Consider the following 18299-nt stretch of genomic DNA (forward strand, 5'->3'; position numbering starts at 1 on the left):
TATATGTAGGCAAAGTACATTGACAGCGTGCTAGAAATCATACAAATCACCTTTGGTCTTTGATGCCTACCAGCTGGCTCTTCTTTGTTAATACAGGAGGGAAAACATTAAGTTCTCAACATCACTGCTACTACTATTTAAATTTTTAGAGTCAAAACATAATATTTTGCAGTCTCACTAATACCAGTAACTTACTAGCTGCACAATAAAGAGATCTATTCAAAATCAACTACAGATTTTTCCAGTGTAATACTGCTTGCGGCATCTTGAATGAAAAGTAACAAAAAATACTAGAAGAGGCAGCGTGGTCCAGTGGGCAGGGTATTAACTCAGACTCAGGAGACATGGGTTCTATTCTTGGTTCTGTCACTGACCTGCTGTGGTTTCTGAGTCCTCATGTCAACTCTCTGGGCCTTTCCCACCCTTGATCTGTCTTATGTATTTAGACTGCAAGTTCTTCAAGGTAAGGATTGTCTCTCACTGTTTATTTGTACAGTGCCTAGAACAATGGGCCCCAGTCTTGGTTGAAGTCCCTAGATGCAATTGTAATACAAAGAATTAATAATACTAACAATAAAATATACAGTAGAACCCCATTTATCTGATCTTTCAATATCTGGAAAAAGAAAAGGAGTACTTGTGGCACCTTAGAGACTAACAAATTTATTAGAGCATAAGCTTTCGTGAGCTACAGCTTGCATCCGATGAAGTGAGCTGTAGCTCACGAAAGCTTATGCTCTAATAAATTTGTTAGTCTCTAAGGTGCCACAAGTACTCCTTTTCTTTTTGCGAATACAGACTAACACGGCTGCTACTCTGAAACCTTCAATATCTGGCTCTCCATATTAACCGAGAAATCAACATGCACAGGTCCAAAAGTAGGCGATCACTACAGTGGCTGCTAGATTATTCTGCAGCCTCACACTTTCCTGCTCTCCAGATTATCAGAATTTTTGATTATCCAATCTGGCTTTGGTCCCAGTTAGATCAGATAAACTGGGTTCTGCTGTATACACAAATATTGGTTTGGTTGATGCAAATTTTATTTTTCTACAGACATAATCATGTTCTTTGCTTCAAGGCATTTCAGGATCTTTCTTTTACCTTATAATGTTTTCTATAGAGAATTTTGGGCCCTAGTTCAGTCTGCTATGTAGGTACCGCCTGCCCTTTTACTAGACACCAGGGCAGAAATGAGATATTAAAAGAAATGAGATATTTTGATAGTTTTGTTGTTTCTTTTTCTCACTGTCCTGATTACCTTCCTGCCAAAAAAAAAAAAGTGTCCGTAACCTTTTTTTCCCCCCTGCACAGATCTCTAGCCAGTATTCTATGTCTGAACCAGATGGAAGAACATATTAAAAGTTGCTTTTAAAACCACAGATAGAGCAGTGCTGCCAGCATAGCAGTTCTGCCAAAAACATGGTATTGATTCTAGGATCTGTTGACAATTTCAAAATATTCTCTTCTGGCATAGTGACATTTTTTTCTTTCAATCATCCAAACAATATGGAGAAACCTTATCTGGGACATAATTTAGTATATCTATCTACTTTTGCAAACATTGGATTTGAGAATAGCAATGTAAGCACATTCACTTTCTCAAAAATGGCCAAAAAAAAAAAAAGAATCATTCCGAATGTAAGAAAAATTACTAGTACAATAAATTTGACATATTTGTGTCTGTTCTTCTACCTCACCTATGTGATTCCTACATTTTCAAAGTGTTGTCTAAGATTTTACAACATGGCCCTTGTGATATTTTGGGGTCCACCCAGCAGGCCAGTATGAGGTTTGGTCACCACTAGCCTTGTAACCCTGGGTGTCTTGTGGCTGTGCAACTTTGGACCAGAGATCTGATCCAAACAGCCTGACAGCAACCCACAGGCCTCACCATGGCTTTGCCCAACCTGGTTACTCCTTGCAGTCTGACCTTAGCACCCTTCCAGCCCCAAGTTCACCCCCAAATCATCCTACTACAGGGACTAGTCCCTCTGACTGGATCCTCACACAGAAAGCAAGACAGTAAAACATTCCAACCTGTTCCCTTTCTCAAAATACGCACTTCATTGAACTTACACAGCACTGATTGTTTATAATGAAAGCAAACAGTGTATTAACAAAAGAGCATGGATTAAGTGATACCAAGTAAAACAGAGAAAGGTAGAAATGGTTACATGGAAATAAAAGTGAAAACACATCTCTAAAAGTCTAAAACTAATTAGCAAAATACAGTCTGTTCAAGAGGGTTTCTCTCACCCCCAGTTTCCCTTCCAGCTTTTACTGGCCAGGACCCATCGCAGACATCAGATTGCTTGGTTTCGTTGTCTCCTAAGGTGAAGGATAAAAATTGAGTCTCTCTCTGTTCTTTATAGCCCCAAAAGGATTGCCTGGCTTTGTCTTACAAGTCAGGGATGCCTCCTGGGGATTCAATCTCCTATGTCTCTCTGTGATACAGGAGCTGTATTAGTTCTCTGTCTCTTGGGTTTAGGATCAGGATAACCACGGCTGGTTTAGGTCAATAGCTTTGATTTCTGCTAATATGTAAATTGAGGTAAACCCACATTGGTCTAGGACAGACCTGTTATTACCTTTACCTAGGCTAGGCTGTCTTCTCTTAAACATGTTCTAGAAGAAATTCATAATTTCACATATAATATTAACGCATGCATTTTACAATGACATTAATAGCCAGTATGGTATTGCTTTTTTATGATACCTTACACAATACCTTTTGGATAAATACCATGACAACACACTGTTGTATGTAGTGAGTTGGTTTGGTCTGATGAGAGATAGCGTTCCCTATGCCAGTGGGCATTAGTGGCTCTTAGGGTCACAGTCCTCCACTCAGTTCTTTGAAAATGTATCCATACGTTACATTTTGAATTTCTTTTTCAAACATGGCAAACTTGCCTAACATCAACTCAAAGCTGAACATTCACTGAGATTTCTTCTTATCCCACAGACAATATCAGAAATTACTTCTAGCTCCCTCACCCAACTTTTCAGAATCTACACTTCCACAAGCACCTCCTGTCCCTCTCATCCTTCCCCACAAAATAGCTGCTCCAGAAGGTGCTGCTCTTTGTGAACTGGATACAGGTTGCTTGATGCTAGTAGTCTAAATCATTAAGAAACCAACTATTGAAAAGAGAGAGACTTTTCACAGTCATGGGGAATAAGAAAAGGAGTACTTGTGACACCTTAGAGACTAACAAATTTAACAAATTTGTTAGTCTCTAAGGTGACACAAGTACTCCTTTTCTTTTTGCGAATACAGACTAACACGGCTGCTACTCTGAAACCAGTCATGGGGAAGACTCTGAAAGTAGTTGAACACAAAATAAATGACCAAACTATAAATAAATAGGACATGAGTATTTCCCCCTTAAATGCTTTCAACATTATGTGGCCTGAGAAAAGGTTAGCAGTGCTAAATGCGCTATGTACAGTGCAGGGGCAGGGACTGCTCATTCAGTTAGTCCAAGTACTGTATTGTAAAAGCCAAACCACATATAAATGCCTCTTCTTCCACAAAAAATAAACTTGCCCCAAACTCCTCATACCTCCATGCCACCTTAGACAAGCACAGCCAAGTTCTCTAGCTTCCTGGGACTTTCCAGCCACATATGGCTAACCCATTGGCCTGATGTGTTGGGGCAGTAACTCTTTCTATAATTTACCTGCTGAATTGGTCTTGACATACACACATGCTACCCGCCTCCCAAATGAATGCAATAAGATAGGAGCTCAAGGACACACACGTGTGGGTATCGTTTATATCCTGCATACTGTATTGTAAACTATTGGTTTGTACATGTCGCTTTGAAGTGCCAAATGTCTGAGTAAGGATTTAGGTATTTTTAATTAAGTTCTTTATAGAAAATATATTTGTGCTTAACTAGGTTAACTCCTTTGCCTTCTAAACAGACAGACTGTGTTCTCCCTACCAGCTGGAAAAGCTCAGATTTGGCAAAACCAAATAGGCAAAATGTCAAGGTAAATCCCAAAAGAAAAGCAGACAATATTTGTTTAAAATGATAAAAAGATTTACATATGGGGTCTGAAAAATCTTGGTTATCACAATTTCAATTAGCTTGTTCGTCATAAGAAAAGGTGCTTTATTTTGTTTTACTGCATCTTTAATTTCTTTTCTAAGTTCTTCTTGGTTTGAAACTAAGACCAAGAAGGGTGTGTATGTTTAAAGGAACAACACAACAAATTGATTCAGTTTCTGTCTTGAAAGTCAACAAAATATTACACTGAACTTCTGTTTAACACTAACAAGTTTGAGGGTTCGTTTCTGAGTTTTTTTTTCTGTCTAAGTTATGGCCTCCATCACCGTAGTGTCTGAGAGCCTTGCAATCTGAGGATAAATCCATCAGAAGATTGCTTAAAGCCACCTTAACTCATGCCTGTATTCCTAGTTGCACCAGATCTTACCCTGTGTCTTTACGGTCATGATGGGGTAGCTCTCATTTTTTCTGTTTCCTTGGGCTTTGTCTTTTTAGCCTTATCCGTACTACAACCTTGTCACACAGTTTGACATGGTTGGCTCTGAACATAGTTTGTGTTCACACCCAGTATTGTATATACTCAGTTAATAACCATGGCAGCTAATAATATTCTGCTCTGGCCCGCAGTCTAAACAGGCACATGATTGTCTTCCTGTATCCAGTTTGTAACACTTTTGTTTTGCTCTGTGGATTGGACTCGCTGACTGTGCCTGCGGAACTGGTTTTCCTTAGTTTCAGGCCTCCGCATACTAGGGCATCCCAGAGTGTGGTGTCCCCATATGCTGCTAGTGGCCCGCTGTATTCATACCCTCTGGGTGCTGTTTTCTTAGATTTTCCCAGCATTTTAAAATAAAAACATGGGTAAGTAGCTTGTTAAGTGTGGGTGACACATGGTTGTGTTATAAAAATTGCTGGTGTGAGTACACAACTCAGTCATGTTTTGTATAACAGTCATAGGAGACCTGATGAACTGACTTTAAAATCATGGTTGTACTTATAATGTGGATGGGTCTTGAGGTCAAGCCTCCCACATGAGACTATCATTCTCCAAGAAAGTCCTGGGACTGTCTGATTCACACTGCAATGAACTCCATTTTTGCAAATACAGACTAACACGACTGCTACTCTGAAACCTTCATTTTCTATGTGTCTTCTACTTTTCTCTTTTAAAACTACTTTGAAACATCAGTTTAAGATCCATTAAACTTCAGTCAGCTACATGTTTTTTCAGTCAGCTTGTGCTTATAAAAAAAGATGTAAACAGTAACTGTATACAGAACAATAATTAGCAGCTGTATGATATATTAGAAAATTTGCCCTAAGCTTAATGGGAAAAATATTTACATGTGCATATTTCCATCTGGTGCCATAACTACTTATATTAGATATGGACATTGTGCTGGATATAGGTACTTCTGAAGACCACCAGCTTCATTCAAACTATGAAAAAGGAGTGATTGTCTATAAAGACGGTTTATTATTAAGTGTAGTGTAGTTAATCTTATTTATACTAGATTTTAAATCACTCAAGATAAAAAGGCTTCATTAGTGCTGTAATATGTCAAGAAAGCCTGAAGTCCTTTAACAAAATCTCTGTATGTGACTAGGATAACCTGCATGTGGCTTGTTGTATTACATTGTACTGAAAGGCTTTAACTTTTATTTGTACTTCAAAGGCAGGGCAATCCAAAAAATAGTGAATGTATAAATATCTAATTCTAACAGAGTTCTCCCATGCTCTGCACTTCACAAAGTGATACTTCCATAGATTTTAATGATCTTCTTGTCATTTATCAGTTTTTCCCCCTCATTCAGCCATCTGTATTAATGAAATATTTATGCTGTGTATACTAAAAGCTTATAGGTGGAGGGGTGGGGTTCATTATGTGGAACAACCACATAAATTCTGTTATGAAAATTATATTAACTCTGTATCCATGATTATGGGTTCTTGGGCTCAGAATGGGACCAGAGTTTGGCATGCAATGAAGTTGGGAGAATGAGTACAAGCAGTACAATCCAGCCAAGAGCACTAGTTAAAAAATGTAGCACTGTTTTCTGGAAAATGTGAATGCACCAATAACCCATATGTGGGAAAACATGACTGACATATCATGCAATTTCTTTAAATGACAGCTGACTTTGATCATGACCATAATAGTGCAGAGGGTGCACTAGATTAGAATGAGCTGTTTGTGAAGAGTTTATCCAGTGTAATAGGCACAAACATGGTTTCCATCAACATCATGAATATACCACATACTTTTTTTTTAAAGAACAAACGCACTTTGGTTCGTCAATTGATGTAAACCTATCTATTTTTGCACGAGTGCCAGTTTCCCTTTTTGCAGCCATTGCATCTGTTTGGATGCACAGAGAAGTTGCCTACAAATGAATGCAAAGTAACCGTGAAGAATGTTGAATTTTATTCCCGTCTTGTTCATTGTTAATTTTTTATTCTCCACAAATCTGATACTGGTGCTAGCCATTCTTTTTATAGCAGGCATCCTTGCTGGGTAGTTAAACAACACAAACAATTGAATCATGATTAACTGAAGCTTTTTGATTTCTTTGTTTTTCATTTTTGTATTTGATTTCATAACTTTTGGATCTTAGCTTATGCCAGTGTTCTTTTTTTTCAGTTTCAGTCTAATATTTGTTCTCTAATAGTTTGATTCTTTAACTGCAATATCCCGTAGTAGACTTCTGGATTGACTTTCTTAATTTGCAGATTTACCTTTAATTGATGGTATAAAATTTACCTTTAATTGATGCTTTGAGTTGTTAACCATTTGTCTTATTTTTTAATTTATTATCATTTGTTTGCTTTTTACCTTGTCTTTTTTGAGGCAGATTTCCATTTAATTTACCAATGAATACTCTGAAAGGAACTACAGACTCCCCTCTTCCCCCACCCCCCTTCTAGTTTGGAAACCTCTGAAGTTAAAAAGGAGCTTATCTTGTACACTTGTATGTTTCTACAGAAGCTCTCATGAAACCCTCTTGGACAAATTTGTTATCACTTAGTCTTTGTTTCACAGAGTTCACTGAGCAATTGATTTGCCAGTGCAGAAGAAATTTAATGTGAGGGCGGCTTTGCTCTATTAGACTTGACAGTGTTTGAACAAAGTTAATGCTCTTGCCCAACTGGGTTTCCAATTGATTTCTATACTCGATATTACTATGTAAAACAAAGTGGAACATTAAAGGTGGACTTGCATCATACCTATAGAGATGTGTTTTTCTTCTTCGAGTGCTTGCGCATGTCCATTCCATATTAGGTGTGTGTGCTCGCCACATGCACCGGTGCTGGAAGTTTTTCCCTCAGCAGTATCCATAGGGGACCAACTCTGGTGCCCTCTGGAGTGGCGCCTGCATGGAGCGGTATAAGGGGCACCGCCGGTTCCCCCCACCCTCAGTTCCTTCTTGCCGCCAGTGATAGTGCTGGAATGTCTGCTGCTTTGGCTAGTGTTGTTTCATTCTCTGTTCTTGCAAACTTTGAAATCCTGTAAAATAGTTATACATAGTTAGTAGTTTCTTAGATACCCTTATAGTAGTTCTCGAACTCTTCATTAGTCCCGAACGGGACTCAGCCGGGGGATGGAGCGTGCCCCAGTCCCCAGACTTTAAGTTCTGCAATCCACATACCAGCTGCCTAAGGTGCTTAGGTGAAGGGCACATAAGTGACAAGTGCCGTATCTGCAAGTCCTTCAAACCTAGGACAAAGAAGGAGCACGATATCCATCAAAGAGCACCGGTAATAGGCACTGGTAAGTGCCAAAAAGTTGACGTTAATGCCAGTGCAGAGGATAGAGTTCATCAGAGAGGTCCTCGACTCAACCTACGCCAGGGCATTCCTGCCTCTGGAAAGGTTCCACATGTTGATGAAACTCATCACGGAAGTCTCTGTGTTCCCTCTCACTACAGCCTGGGTCTGTCTGCGCCTCCTGGGTCACATGGCAGCATGCACTTACGTGGTCCGCCATGCCAGGCTCCCTATGCGACCCCCTGCAACAATGGTCTATTCCCAGTCCTGTGACCCCCTGGAAAAGATTGTTACCATTCCCCAGGCAATACATACCTTGCTGCGGTGGTGGACCGACTGCAGAACAGTCCTGGAAGGGGTTCCGTTTGACAACCCTCCCCACTCCATTGAGTTGGTGTCAGACGCCTCGGACTCTCAGCTGGGGGGCGCTTATCGGCATCCCCCAGACTCAGGGAATGTGGTCCCCGGAAAAAGCGTGGTTGCACATAAACATCAAAGAGCTCTGAGCAGTCTGGCTGGCATGTGGAGTCTACTTGCCCCACCTGTCGGGCAAGGTGGTACAAGTCCTGACAGATAACACAGCCTTGATGTTCTACATCAACAGGCAAGGTGGAGCGCGCTCGTCGGCTCTCTGTCAGGAGGTGCTCCATCTATGGAACTTCTGCATCAGCCACAAGATCCACCTGAAAGCTTGTCGCCTTCCCGGCATCAGGACTACACTGGCGAACCAGCTCAGCAAGGACTTCTCTCACCATGAATTGTCACTCCATCCAGAGGCAACCTGAAAGATATTCCAAAGGTGGGAAACTCCCCAGGTGGACCTGTTCGCTACCAGACAGAACAGGAAATGCCATCAGTTTTGTTCTCGGTAAGGTTTGAGCAAGGGTTCTCTCTCCAATGCCTTCCTCCTGTCATGGTCAGGGAGCCTGATGTACACGTTCCCTCTGATTCCACTCATCAGCAGGGCCCTGGCAAAGATCAAGAGAGACAAGGTGCAGGTCGTCTTGATCACCCCTGACATGGCCTCGCCAGCACTGGTGCAGCACACTCATGAGCCTGTCAGTGGCCCCTCCTTGGCCCTTGCCCAAACAACCAGACTTGCTGTCACCCCAACCTTGAGTCCCTCCATCTCTCGGTGTGGATGCTGCATGGTCCTCCTGGAAGGTAGGAAGCCCTCAACTAGACTGACTTACCTGGCCAAGTTGACAAGGGTTTCCCACTGGGCGTCCGAACAGGGCATCTCTCTCTCGCGTTCCTCCATACAGGCTGTCCTGGACTACCTGCTTCATTTGAGGAACCAAGGTCTGGCACACTCTTCCATTAGAGTGCATCTTGCAGTCATCTCTGCTTTTCACCTGCCAATCCAAGGACAAACATTGTTTTCCCATGACATGACATTCAGTTTCTTCAGAGGGCTCAAAAGTCTTTTCCTGCAGGTACAGTCTCCTCTCCCGCAGTGGGATTTTAACTTGGTCTTCTTTAGGCTCACTAGCCCTCCCTTTGAGCTGCTGGTTCCTGCTCCTTTTCCCAACTATTGTGGAAAGTCGTGTTTCTGGTGGCAGTGACATTGATGAGACGGGTCTCTGAAATTAAAGCCTTGACCTCAGAACCTCCGTACAAAGATAAGGTTCAGTTGCAGCCCCACCCGGTCTTCCTGCCAAAGGTGGTCTCCACCTTCCATATGAACCAGGACATCTTCCTCCCAGTGTTCTGTCTCAAACTGCACAAGACAAATGAGGAGAGGTGTCTTCACGCCCTGGACATCCGGAGGGCCTTGGCTTTCTACTTAGAACGTACCAAGCCTTTCCATAAATCAACTCAATTCTTCATCGCTACAGCGGATAGGATGAAAGGTCATCCAGTGTCCTCACAAAGGATTTCCAATTGAATTACCTCGTGCATAAGGACCAATTATAACCTGCGGGGGTTCTGCTTCCACCAGTTGTCAAAGCCCACTCAACGAGAGCGCAGGTGTCTTCGGCGGCCTTCCTGGTGCATATTCCTATCCAGGACACCTGTAGAGCTTCAACATGGTCCTCGGTCCACACGTTCACGTCTCATTATGCCATCACTCAGCAGGCCAGGGACGACACTGGGTTCAGCAGAGCTGTGCTGCAATCTGCACGTCTGTGAACGCCTACCCACCTCCAGGGGTACTGCTTGGAAGTCACCTAATATGGAATGGACATGAGTAAGCACTTGAAGAAGAAAAGACATGTTACTCTGTGTTACTTGGCTGCTTTTAGCAATAAGCCATATTGGTTTCAGGCACTTTACCGGTTTTCCAAATTCTTCCCATACAGACAGATATCTTTTCCATACACTGGTGTTTTGAGATGTGTTGCTCATGTCCAGTTGATGACCCGCCCTCCTTCCCCACTGTTGGAGTTTCCGGCAAGAAGGAATTGAGGGTGGGGGGAGCCAGCGGCATCCCTTATACAATGCCATACGGACACCACTCCAGAGGGTGCCAGACCCGGTCTCCTACAGATACAGCTGAGGGAAAAACTCCCAGGACTGGTGCATGTGGCGAGCGCACACACCTAATGTGGAATGGACGTGAGCAACACATCTCGAAGAACACCAGTTACGGAAAAGGTAACTGTCTTCTTCAGAGTAAAATCTAATAATTTTAGTTTACTAGGGTTTGTTTTCTTGTATTGGGCTTCATCTGTAATAATGCCTCAGTGTATTGACTAGTACTGTTTCATATTAAGATATTAGATTTTTGTGTATTATGTTGTAGAGGCAAAAAAGCAGTGTGCATTTCATAGTGAGATTTGTTATTCGCTCATTATTCTACTGTTGGTTTTAGGAGAAATATCCATTTTCTCAAACCAGTTTTCTTCCCCCTTTACATTTATAGCAAAATATACCAGCTTTCAAATCCCAGTCTTGCTATATATAAATTGCACACATCAGTCTGACATTTTAGCCCACCTCAGTTTTTACATATTTAAAATTTTTGCATGTGAGGCATTCAGAGAGTATTTGCAGACATTGTGCATTTGTTTTGCATGATTTTGAAATGTACTGTATTTTTCAAATATGATGCAAAGTTATCCTATGTTTTGAGCAAGGAATTGGTAATGAGGATTCCTGGGTTCTTCTGCTTGCTCTCCCAGTGACTTATGTGACACTTAGGGCAAGCCACTTAATCCTTCTGTACTTCACTTTTGCCACCTGTACAATATATACTCTAACACCTGGTCACATGGATATTGTGAGGCTTAGTTAATGTAATGCTGGTAAAGCACTTTGAATCATTATATAAAAGTGCTACGTGAGTGCTGAGTATTTGTATTATCCAGTATTTTATTTGAGCAATTACTTTTCTCATTTATTTTGTTACAGCTGGTCCAAAAAACCAAAAGAATGGAAGTTTCAAAAGACCAGGCAGACTTGGCTTCTTTTGCACATGTATGATAAAGAGAAGGTTTGTATTAACAATACTTTTTATTTAGCGAAGTAACATCTTAGAGCAAGTAGTTATAAATTAGTTATGCCTATTTTTTGTTAAACAAATGTTACTATGGTGTCCCAACACATTTGTAATTTTTGATTTAATCTAGACAAGGAGTCAATGTATACATTTGATTATAAAATCAGCAGTATTTAGAAATCATTTGTTACTGTAGCCTTTCAGAACAATTGGCAAGACATGTTTGCCAATCTCTTCTTTAAATCATTTGTATTTAATGCAGCAAGACTTAGAAGAAAGATCATAATAGACCATGGATGGTTTGGAATGACCTTTCTCCTGTGTACACTAGATTGTTATAATTAATGTACAGAAAATATTATTGCATTTTGAATACAAATGAATGATAAAGTTAGATCATATTTCAGATGTATTGGTTAATCTGAACTTCTGAATGTGGAACCCAATACTAAAATCATAGATACTCACATTTTAGGCAGTTGAAGCTGTTTCAGATCCTTTCAGGCTCTGACTCGGATGTGAAACCATTTTAGCGGGCTGCTAATATGGTTTCTCACTCAGTACAATGTACATGGGACCTTAGACTGATTATAAAAGGCTTGGCAGTGCATCTATGTTAAAAATCGAAGGCTAGGCTTGCACCAGTGGTAGAATCCAGCAATTTAATAACTTTTGAAAACAAGAGATTTAATTTCCAGTTAGCCTCTGGTTACCGTGGCAGTAAGGGAATGTTTCAGTTCATTCCACTTTGTTGCATAATAGAACAAACCACCTTGCCAATCCATAGTGGGTTGTTCATTTATTCTTTTAGTTGACATGGAATCAATTTTTGCCCATTGTCTGGATGTGTCCATACAGTTAAAGATTTTTTGATGTTTACTTTATACATAACACAATTAAAATAGTTTTTGGCCTATTTGATGCAAATTTCAAGCCAGCTACCAACTTAAAGTGTTACCTTGATGAGAAGAAAGATTTTTTAAAAAATCAGTGTTTAATTTAGGCAAAAATGTTCACAAAGCATTAGTACGTTTACTGGCATAGCTGCATTTGGAAAGGGACAAAATAAAAGTTTAATAGCAGGTATGTGGAATAATTTGCTTAGTACTTTAGATTTGTTTCTCCTTTAAAACAGTCCTTAACATCCTACCAAACACAACATATGTTCTCTACAGCTGTCTAGGAGCTATTTCAGAGCCAAAATGATGTCCTTGCTTTTACACCTGTTTGTCTTTGGGTTTCTTTCTTTTCATATTGACATAAATTGGTTAATAGTATCTTCAAATAGCATGTTTTCAATAGATTTGAGTATCAATACATAGCTTAATTCTAGGTTTCAGAGTAGCAGCCGTGTTAGTCTGTATTCGCAAAAAGAAAAGGAGTACTTGTGGCACCTTAGAGACTAACAAATTTATTTGAGCATAAGCTTTTGTGAGCTACAGCTCACTTCATCGGATGCAACCCGATGAAGTGAGCTGTAGCTCAAAAAAGCTTATGCTCAAATAAATTTGTTAGTCTCTAAGGTGCCACAAATACTCCTTTTCTTTTAGCTTAATTCTGTATTTCTCAACACTGAAACAGAAATGTTTCCTATTTTGGTATCTTCTGTAATCCATTGAGATTATTATGATTATTTATACTAACATATTTTGAACTGTCTATTACTGGTGAGATCAGATTGCAAATGGTCTTTAAATAGGCCACTTCCACTGATTTCTATGAGTTTGAACGAGGAACTACTCAAGTACATAAAGTTAAGCACATTCGTAAGTACTTTCCTGCATCAGGCCCTTGGTGAGGGTGGACCACTTTGGTGAATATATTTTTATGCCTACAGTCTGCTTCTTCTTTAGCCAATACAGTCTACAGAGTTCCAGTCATGAATAAAATACAAAAGAAAGCACTTTTTCTGTTCCTTCTCAAGTTCCATCTTTGGCTTCCGGTGGTGCCCAGTTGATAACTGGGCAAAGTAGGATTCAGAGAGGAAGGTGTACTTCCTTCTTTCTATAAAATCAATTAGGGCTGACTCTGTAAAATCCAGATTGTGTGCGACTGGTGTCATAGGTCTGGCTGAGCGCACCCTCTTAGCAACTCCCTGGACTCCTGTAAGGGGATCCAGCTGCTGGATCCTGTGTATTTTTAAGACTCTGGAGTCTCAACAGATACCAGGCATAACCCAGTCTTGGAGCTGCTGAGCACATTCTTGGAGTTCAGACCCTCTGTCCAGCACTCCAGCCTGAGAGTTGAGATCTCTGCAGTCAAATTGCCTCTCCCCTGTTACCAGTTCTGACTTCTTGTGTAGTTTAAACCTGGTCTTTTCCAGAATTCCACTTAAAGGTGTGCGCCTTCTGGTTTACATCTTTGCGGGGGCATGTGGCATGTGTAAATGCTGAACACCTTCATAGTTATATAGTACTGTTGAACATTCAAGAGTTGATAATATTTGGTTCACTTCTGGATAAATATTTCCATTTAATATGTTTGGCTCCTACATACCTAAATTGCATTGTTGGACTGTACATATTCAATTGATTTATTTCCTGTGGCATCAACAGCCAGCTGGAATATTGCCTCAGGTCTAATTCAGATTACATCGGGGAGATCACCATGAAAAGAAATGGTTCTGCAAAAATTATCCTCACTTATTAATAGTAATTATTTGAATTGTGTACAACACACTGTCTGCCCTTTGGAGCCATGGCATCATTTTGTTGAAGAAAAATAACTTTTCAACAAGAAGCTCTTAAATATTGTTTTGGTGACAATCTAACATGGGGGAAGATGTGATGTTTGCCTCATTTATTTATTTATTTTTGCTTCCATGCCCAGTTGGTGTGCTTATGCAGCCCTGTGGAACTACCTGTAGACACAGCAAGTCTACATGCGGCAGCCATTCTCCAGATAAGACTAGAGGCAAGGAAGCTGTTTGGAAGAAAGGAAATGAAACAAAAGCCAAGATAAATGGCAGTGAAAATGATGAACAAAACCATAAACCCATTAAGTTTGTCTACCACTATTGCATGTTCAGTGGAGGGGAAAATACATAGAATACTGTCTGGTTAACATGGTTTTTACTTGGCATAAATTATATAGCTAGATTAAAGAAATGTTTCAAAGGTTTTGTTCGCCTTTCTTTGAGGCTGAAAACTAAATGCTTTATAGCCTTAAGAACAAAGCAGCCACATGATTTACTCCTCACATACAATTTCTAAGTTTAGCATAGACTACTAATTGCCCCTTTAAACACTTTGCTTAAATTATATAATGATAGATATAATTATACATGATGAGGTCTAACTACACAAATAAAATCTGGTAAAAAGAAGGGTAAATTATATATGGATGTTTTGGCTAAAGTACAGAGTACACAGAGCCTCTTGAGTTCAAACATTCACTATCGAGAGAATTATTTCCATTAAAGGAATATTATCAACCTAAAACTCTTTGTGTCTTAGCATTTTTGTCTGCTGTTGTTACAAATTTACTGTAATTGAACCAGATTAGAAAACAAGAAGATCCTTTTATTTTTTCAGTATATTTACGCTATGCATTTGACAGCACTTTGTGTATAGTTAGTTTAATCAGTATCCCTCTGGCTAATGTCCTTTTTCATGTGGGTAGGTTTTTAACAAGAGTGTTGTAGCGGAAGAGTGATAGTTGGCTTCCCTACTGGATAAATTATAAGTATGAATATAGGTCTTGCTTTTGGTTTACTGCTTGTATTATCCTTCATTTACTATGACATTGTTGGAGTGTCATTTCCTCAAGCACTGCGAGTGATAGAACTTTCAGTCAGTGAAGTCAGTGATAGTACAGAAATAACTTGATAAGTTCATTATCTGTTAAAATTCATTCTTCTGTAAAATTGTATTTCTCAGGTAGAATAAAAGCATACAGTCCTCTGTTAAGTAAGGCCCTGATCCTTCAAACAGCCGTGCATGTGCTTCACTTTACACTTTATATTGAGTAGTCCTGTTGAAGTTATATGTAAAATTAAACATGTGCGTAAATGTTTGCAGAATGAGTCATTTTAGCTTCTTCTGAATCACAGGGAAAATATTTTATTAATAACAGGGATTGCTGTCATAGAAATTGTACATAAATTTAAGAAATGCTTTGTAGAAAATCAGGTTATGTGTTCTTCTTGAAAATACATTACTTTATGGTTAAAAATGTGGAATAAATCAATGTCTAAAATGTCTTTATTGGATTATCAGTAATGTAAATACAATTTATTGGTTATAACAGTTCATATCCCACCTGATGAAGCTAAAATGTAACCTATTACTAACTAACTAATGAGAAGGAAAAAGAGAGGAGAAAATATAATATGGGGTGCGTGGAGACGATGACGCTGTTTCACATTAGGCATGTTTTAGTTAAATGATTCTATCAGAATCTGATTCACTGTGATCTAAAAATGGTTTCCATATGTCTGAATTTATCTGTTGTTTTTCAAACTAAATGCTAGCCCCTCTTATGATGATTCTGTCAAAGTCACAATCTATTGTTTGACAGTGGGTAGTATCTCTTCCCAGCAGCTCAGATAATATTGGGCGTTGAGGGAGGAAAGTAGCTATTAGACGTATTCTGAGCTGTTTGGCCAAATCCTTTCCTCAGATATGTGCATGCAACTATCATTAAATTCAGTAGAACTTGCACACATATATCCAAGGGCAGTATTTGGTCCACTGTTTTCTTCTTCAGCTGCTTGTATAGGGTTGAGATGTTGGTCAGTAAGTGGAGGGATGTACTAATAGGCATTTCAGCTTCTGTTGTGATTGCATTTTGCTTAGAGTTGTATCCTAAAAGCTGAGTACAGAGCTAACATGTAATGATTGTCTCCCACAATGATTAGCACACTGCCAATAAATATCCCCATTTGAGTTGAGAGTTGCTTGCATCTGTTAACCATGTAGTTCTGGTAGTTGTCTGACTCAGCCTGGTATATATTCAGCCTGGTGCCATCTCACAACTTTCATTGTGTCAACCATCTCTCTTCTTAAAGGTTCCAGATGAATATTTCTCTATTTTATTGGACTATCTGGAGGGGCTTAAAGGCAGTGCACGAGATGTAACCATGCAGAAAGCTGAAGCTCTTATGAAAGAGTATGACAATTCGGATACAGAAGATCCAGGTCTGTTGGAGAAGTGTGAGCGCATACGAAAAGTTTTACAGCTATTATCATGAAAGTGTGTAAACCTTGTCATTAGATTTCTAGATTCATCTGTTTCTATCATTGTATGGAGAGCAGATGAAATGCAACAAATAACTTCTAAAAAATATGTAAATACATGTTTTTTCATTAAGAATTGTAATTATGATAAGATTTCATCTTTCCATTGCTCATTGTACAATATTTTTAAATCAGTCATTAAACAGTTTATAAGGAGACTGTAATCAAAACAAACCAGTGTTTGCCCATTATTACACATTCTATTTTGGCTCCATCAAGTAATTTTTGCATCTCTTGGAAATGAATGGAATTATCCATCGCATTTTAGTTCTTCACGTATCAACATGTAATTACTATTAACTGATGAGAGGAGCTTTGTGTCTCTTAATAAAAGCAAAACAACCGACAGAAAGCCTGGAGGTTTTTTCACAAAGGGTAGTTTTAAAAGTGAATGCATCCGATGAAGTGAGCTGTAGCTCACGAAAGCTTATGCTCAAATAAATTTGTTAGTCTCTAAGGTGCCACACTCCTTTTCTTTAAAGCACAGTGTTTTATCAGCCAGCTGTAATCTATCACTTTCAGCTTTAGCGGCATGTCATTTGGATTTGAGAAAGATCATTTTCAATCTGTTGAACATGGGTTTATAACACATTTGCTTATTAGCAATTTAACCAAAGATCTGGAGATTGTCAGCTTTGTTAGTTTTCATCTTGATATTTAAAGTTTTTTGGGTGCTTTATGGCAATAGCTAGGTTTTCAGAAAATGTACAGATGTAATTAGTCCAAAGCAGATGTCCATTGTGAAATCAGCCAATTATACCTTTAATAAGATGCTGTCCATAACAGGAAGTGCTGTGTTATAATATTTTATGTTCAGCCTGACAAATTACATCTTCATCTTTCTCTTGTAATTGTTTTACAGTTGAGTTAATCTGTATTCAGTTGTTTCAACTAGGGAACATTTGTATCCTAGGAGAATGCTGAAGACCAGACTTTTGTGCAAAAAAAAAGGGGGGGGGGCATTATTTACTCAAAAGTTTGAGATCTCACTTTAATAACAATACTAACTGAGCACTTGTTCCTAACCAACATTCATGACCTGATTCTCAAAAGGTTTTGTAATTACAGCATTTGGCTGGATTTTGACAATCTACACATACATGAATTGCTGTAACTCTTGAAATATACAACCAGTTATAAAAGCAGTTTATACATAGTGACTTCTTTAAGACAATTATATTGGGAGCCAGAAATTTTGAGTGATCTAACATGTGCTGTTTTAATATGGTAACTATAATGGAATTTAACATAATGGGTGAGCCAAGGTATAATAAAGAGAGAACAAAACAACAGAGTGCCTGTTAATCCCCAGAGCAGAAACAGTGAGGACACACATGTTGCTTATGGACATTTTCTTACGTACCAGTTGTGCTACCTGGCTCCCTTCTCATTCGCTCTCATTTTTCCCCTTCTTGCCGTATCTTCATCTCTATTGTTTCCTTTCATTTCCTCCTTTTTTGCATTTGCCCCACTGTATCCTTTTTCTCTTTTTTTTTTTTTTTTTTTTTATTACAAGCATAGGCAGCTGTGGATTAAAATTAAAATCAGACAAACAAAACCTGAAGAGCTCCATGCTTTCCCACAAGATGAAGTTCGGTTGGGAGATAAAATGGGAAGCTCAAGAAGATATCCTCATCTCATAAATACTGGTTTTGCTTCTTCAGATGTGCACTCTGATGTCTGCTGGTCTCAGTGTAGTTTACAATCCAAGATTATGTGAAGGCGGTAATATCACATCTCTTATATTTAGAGTAGCATTCAGAATATTAAATAATCTGTGTTTTCTGTGCTAATATGAAAAAGAGCAGTTCCATTTGCATGAGAAGACTGTGTTG

General features: G+C 39.2%; 1 protein-coding gene across 3 annotated transcripts in view; it reads left to right on the forward strand.

The window, feature by feature from the left end:
- The window catches only part of C10H7orf50 (chromosome 10 C7orf50 homolog), a 210391-nt gene extending 193757 nt beyond the window's left edge, over positions 1–16634 (forward strand). For all 3 annotated transcript variants that reach the window (XM_043494406.1, XM_043494407.1, XM_043494405.1), the window contains 2 exons: positions 11140–11221; positions 16236–16634. In XM_043494406.1, the coding sequence (XP_043350341.1) occupies positions 11140–11221; positions 16236–16418 (265 nt within the window). In that variant the 3' untranslated portion in view covers positions 16419–16634. The remainder of the gene's footprint in view (positions 1–11139; positions 11222–16235) is intronic.
- The last annotated feature ends 1665 nt before the right edge of the window (positions 16635–18299 follow it).

This window comes from Dermochelys coriacea, chromosome 10 (genome assembly GCF_009764565.3).
Source record: "Dermochelys coriacea isolate rDerCor1 chromosome 10, rDerCor1.pri.v4, whole genome shotgun sequence".
NCBI classification, from domain to species: domain Eukaryota; kingdom Metazoa; phylum Chordata; order Testudines; family Dermochelyidae; genus Dermochelys; species Dermochelys coriacea.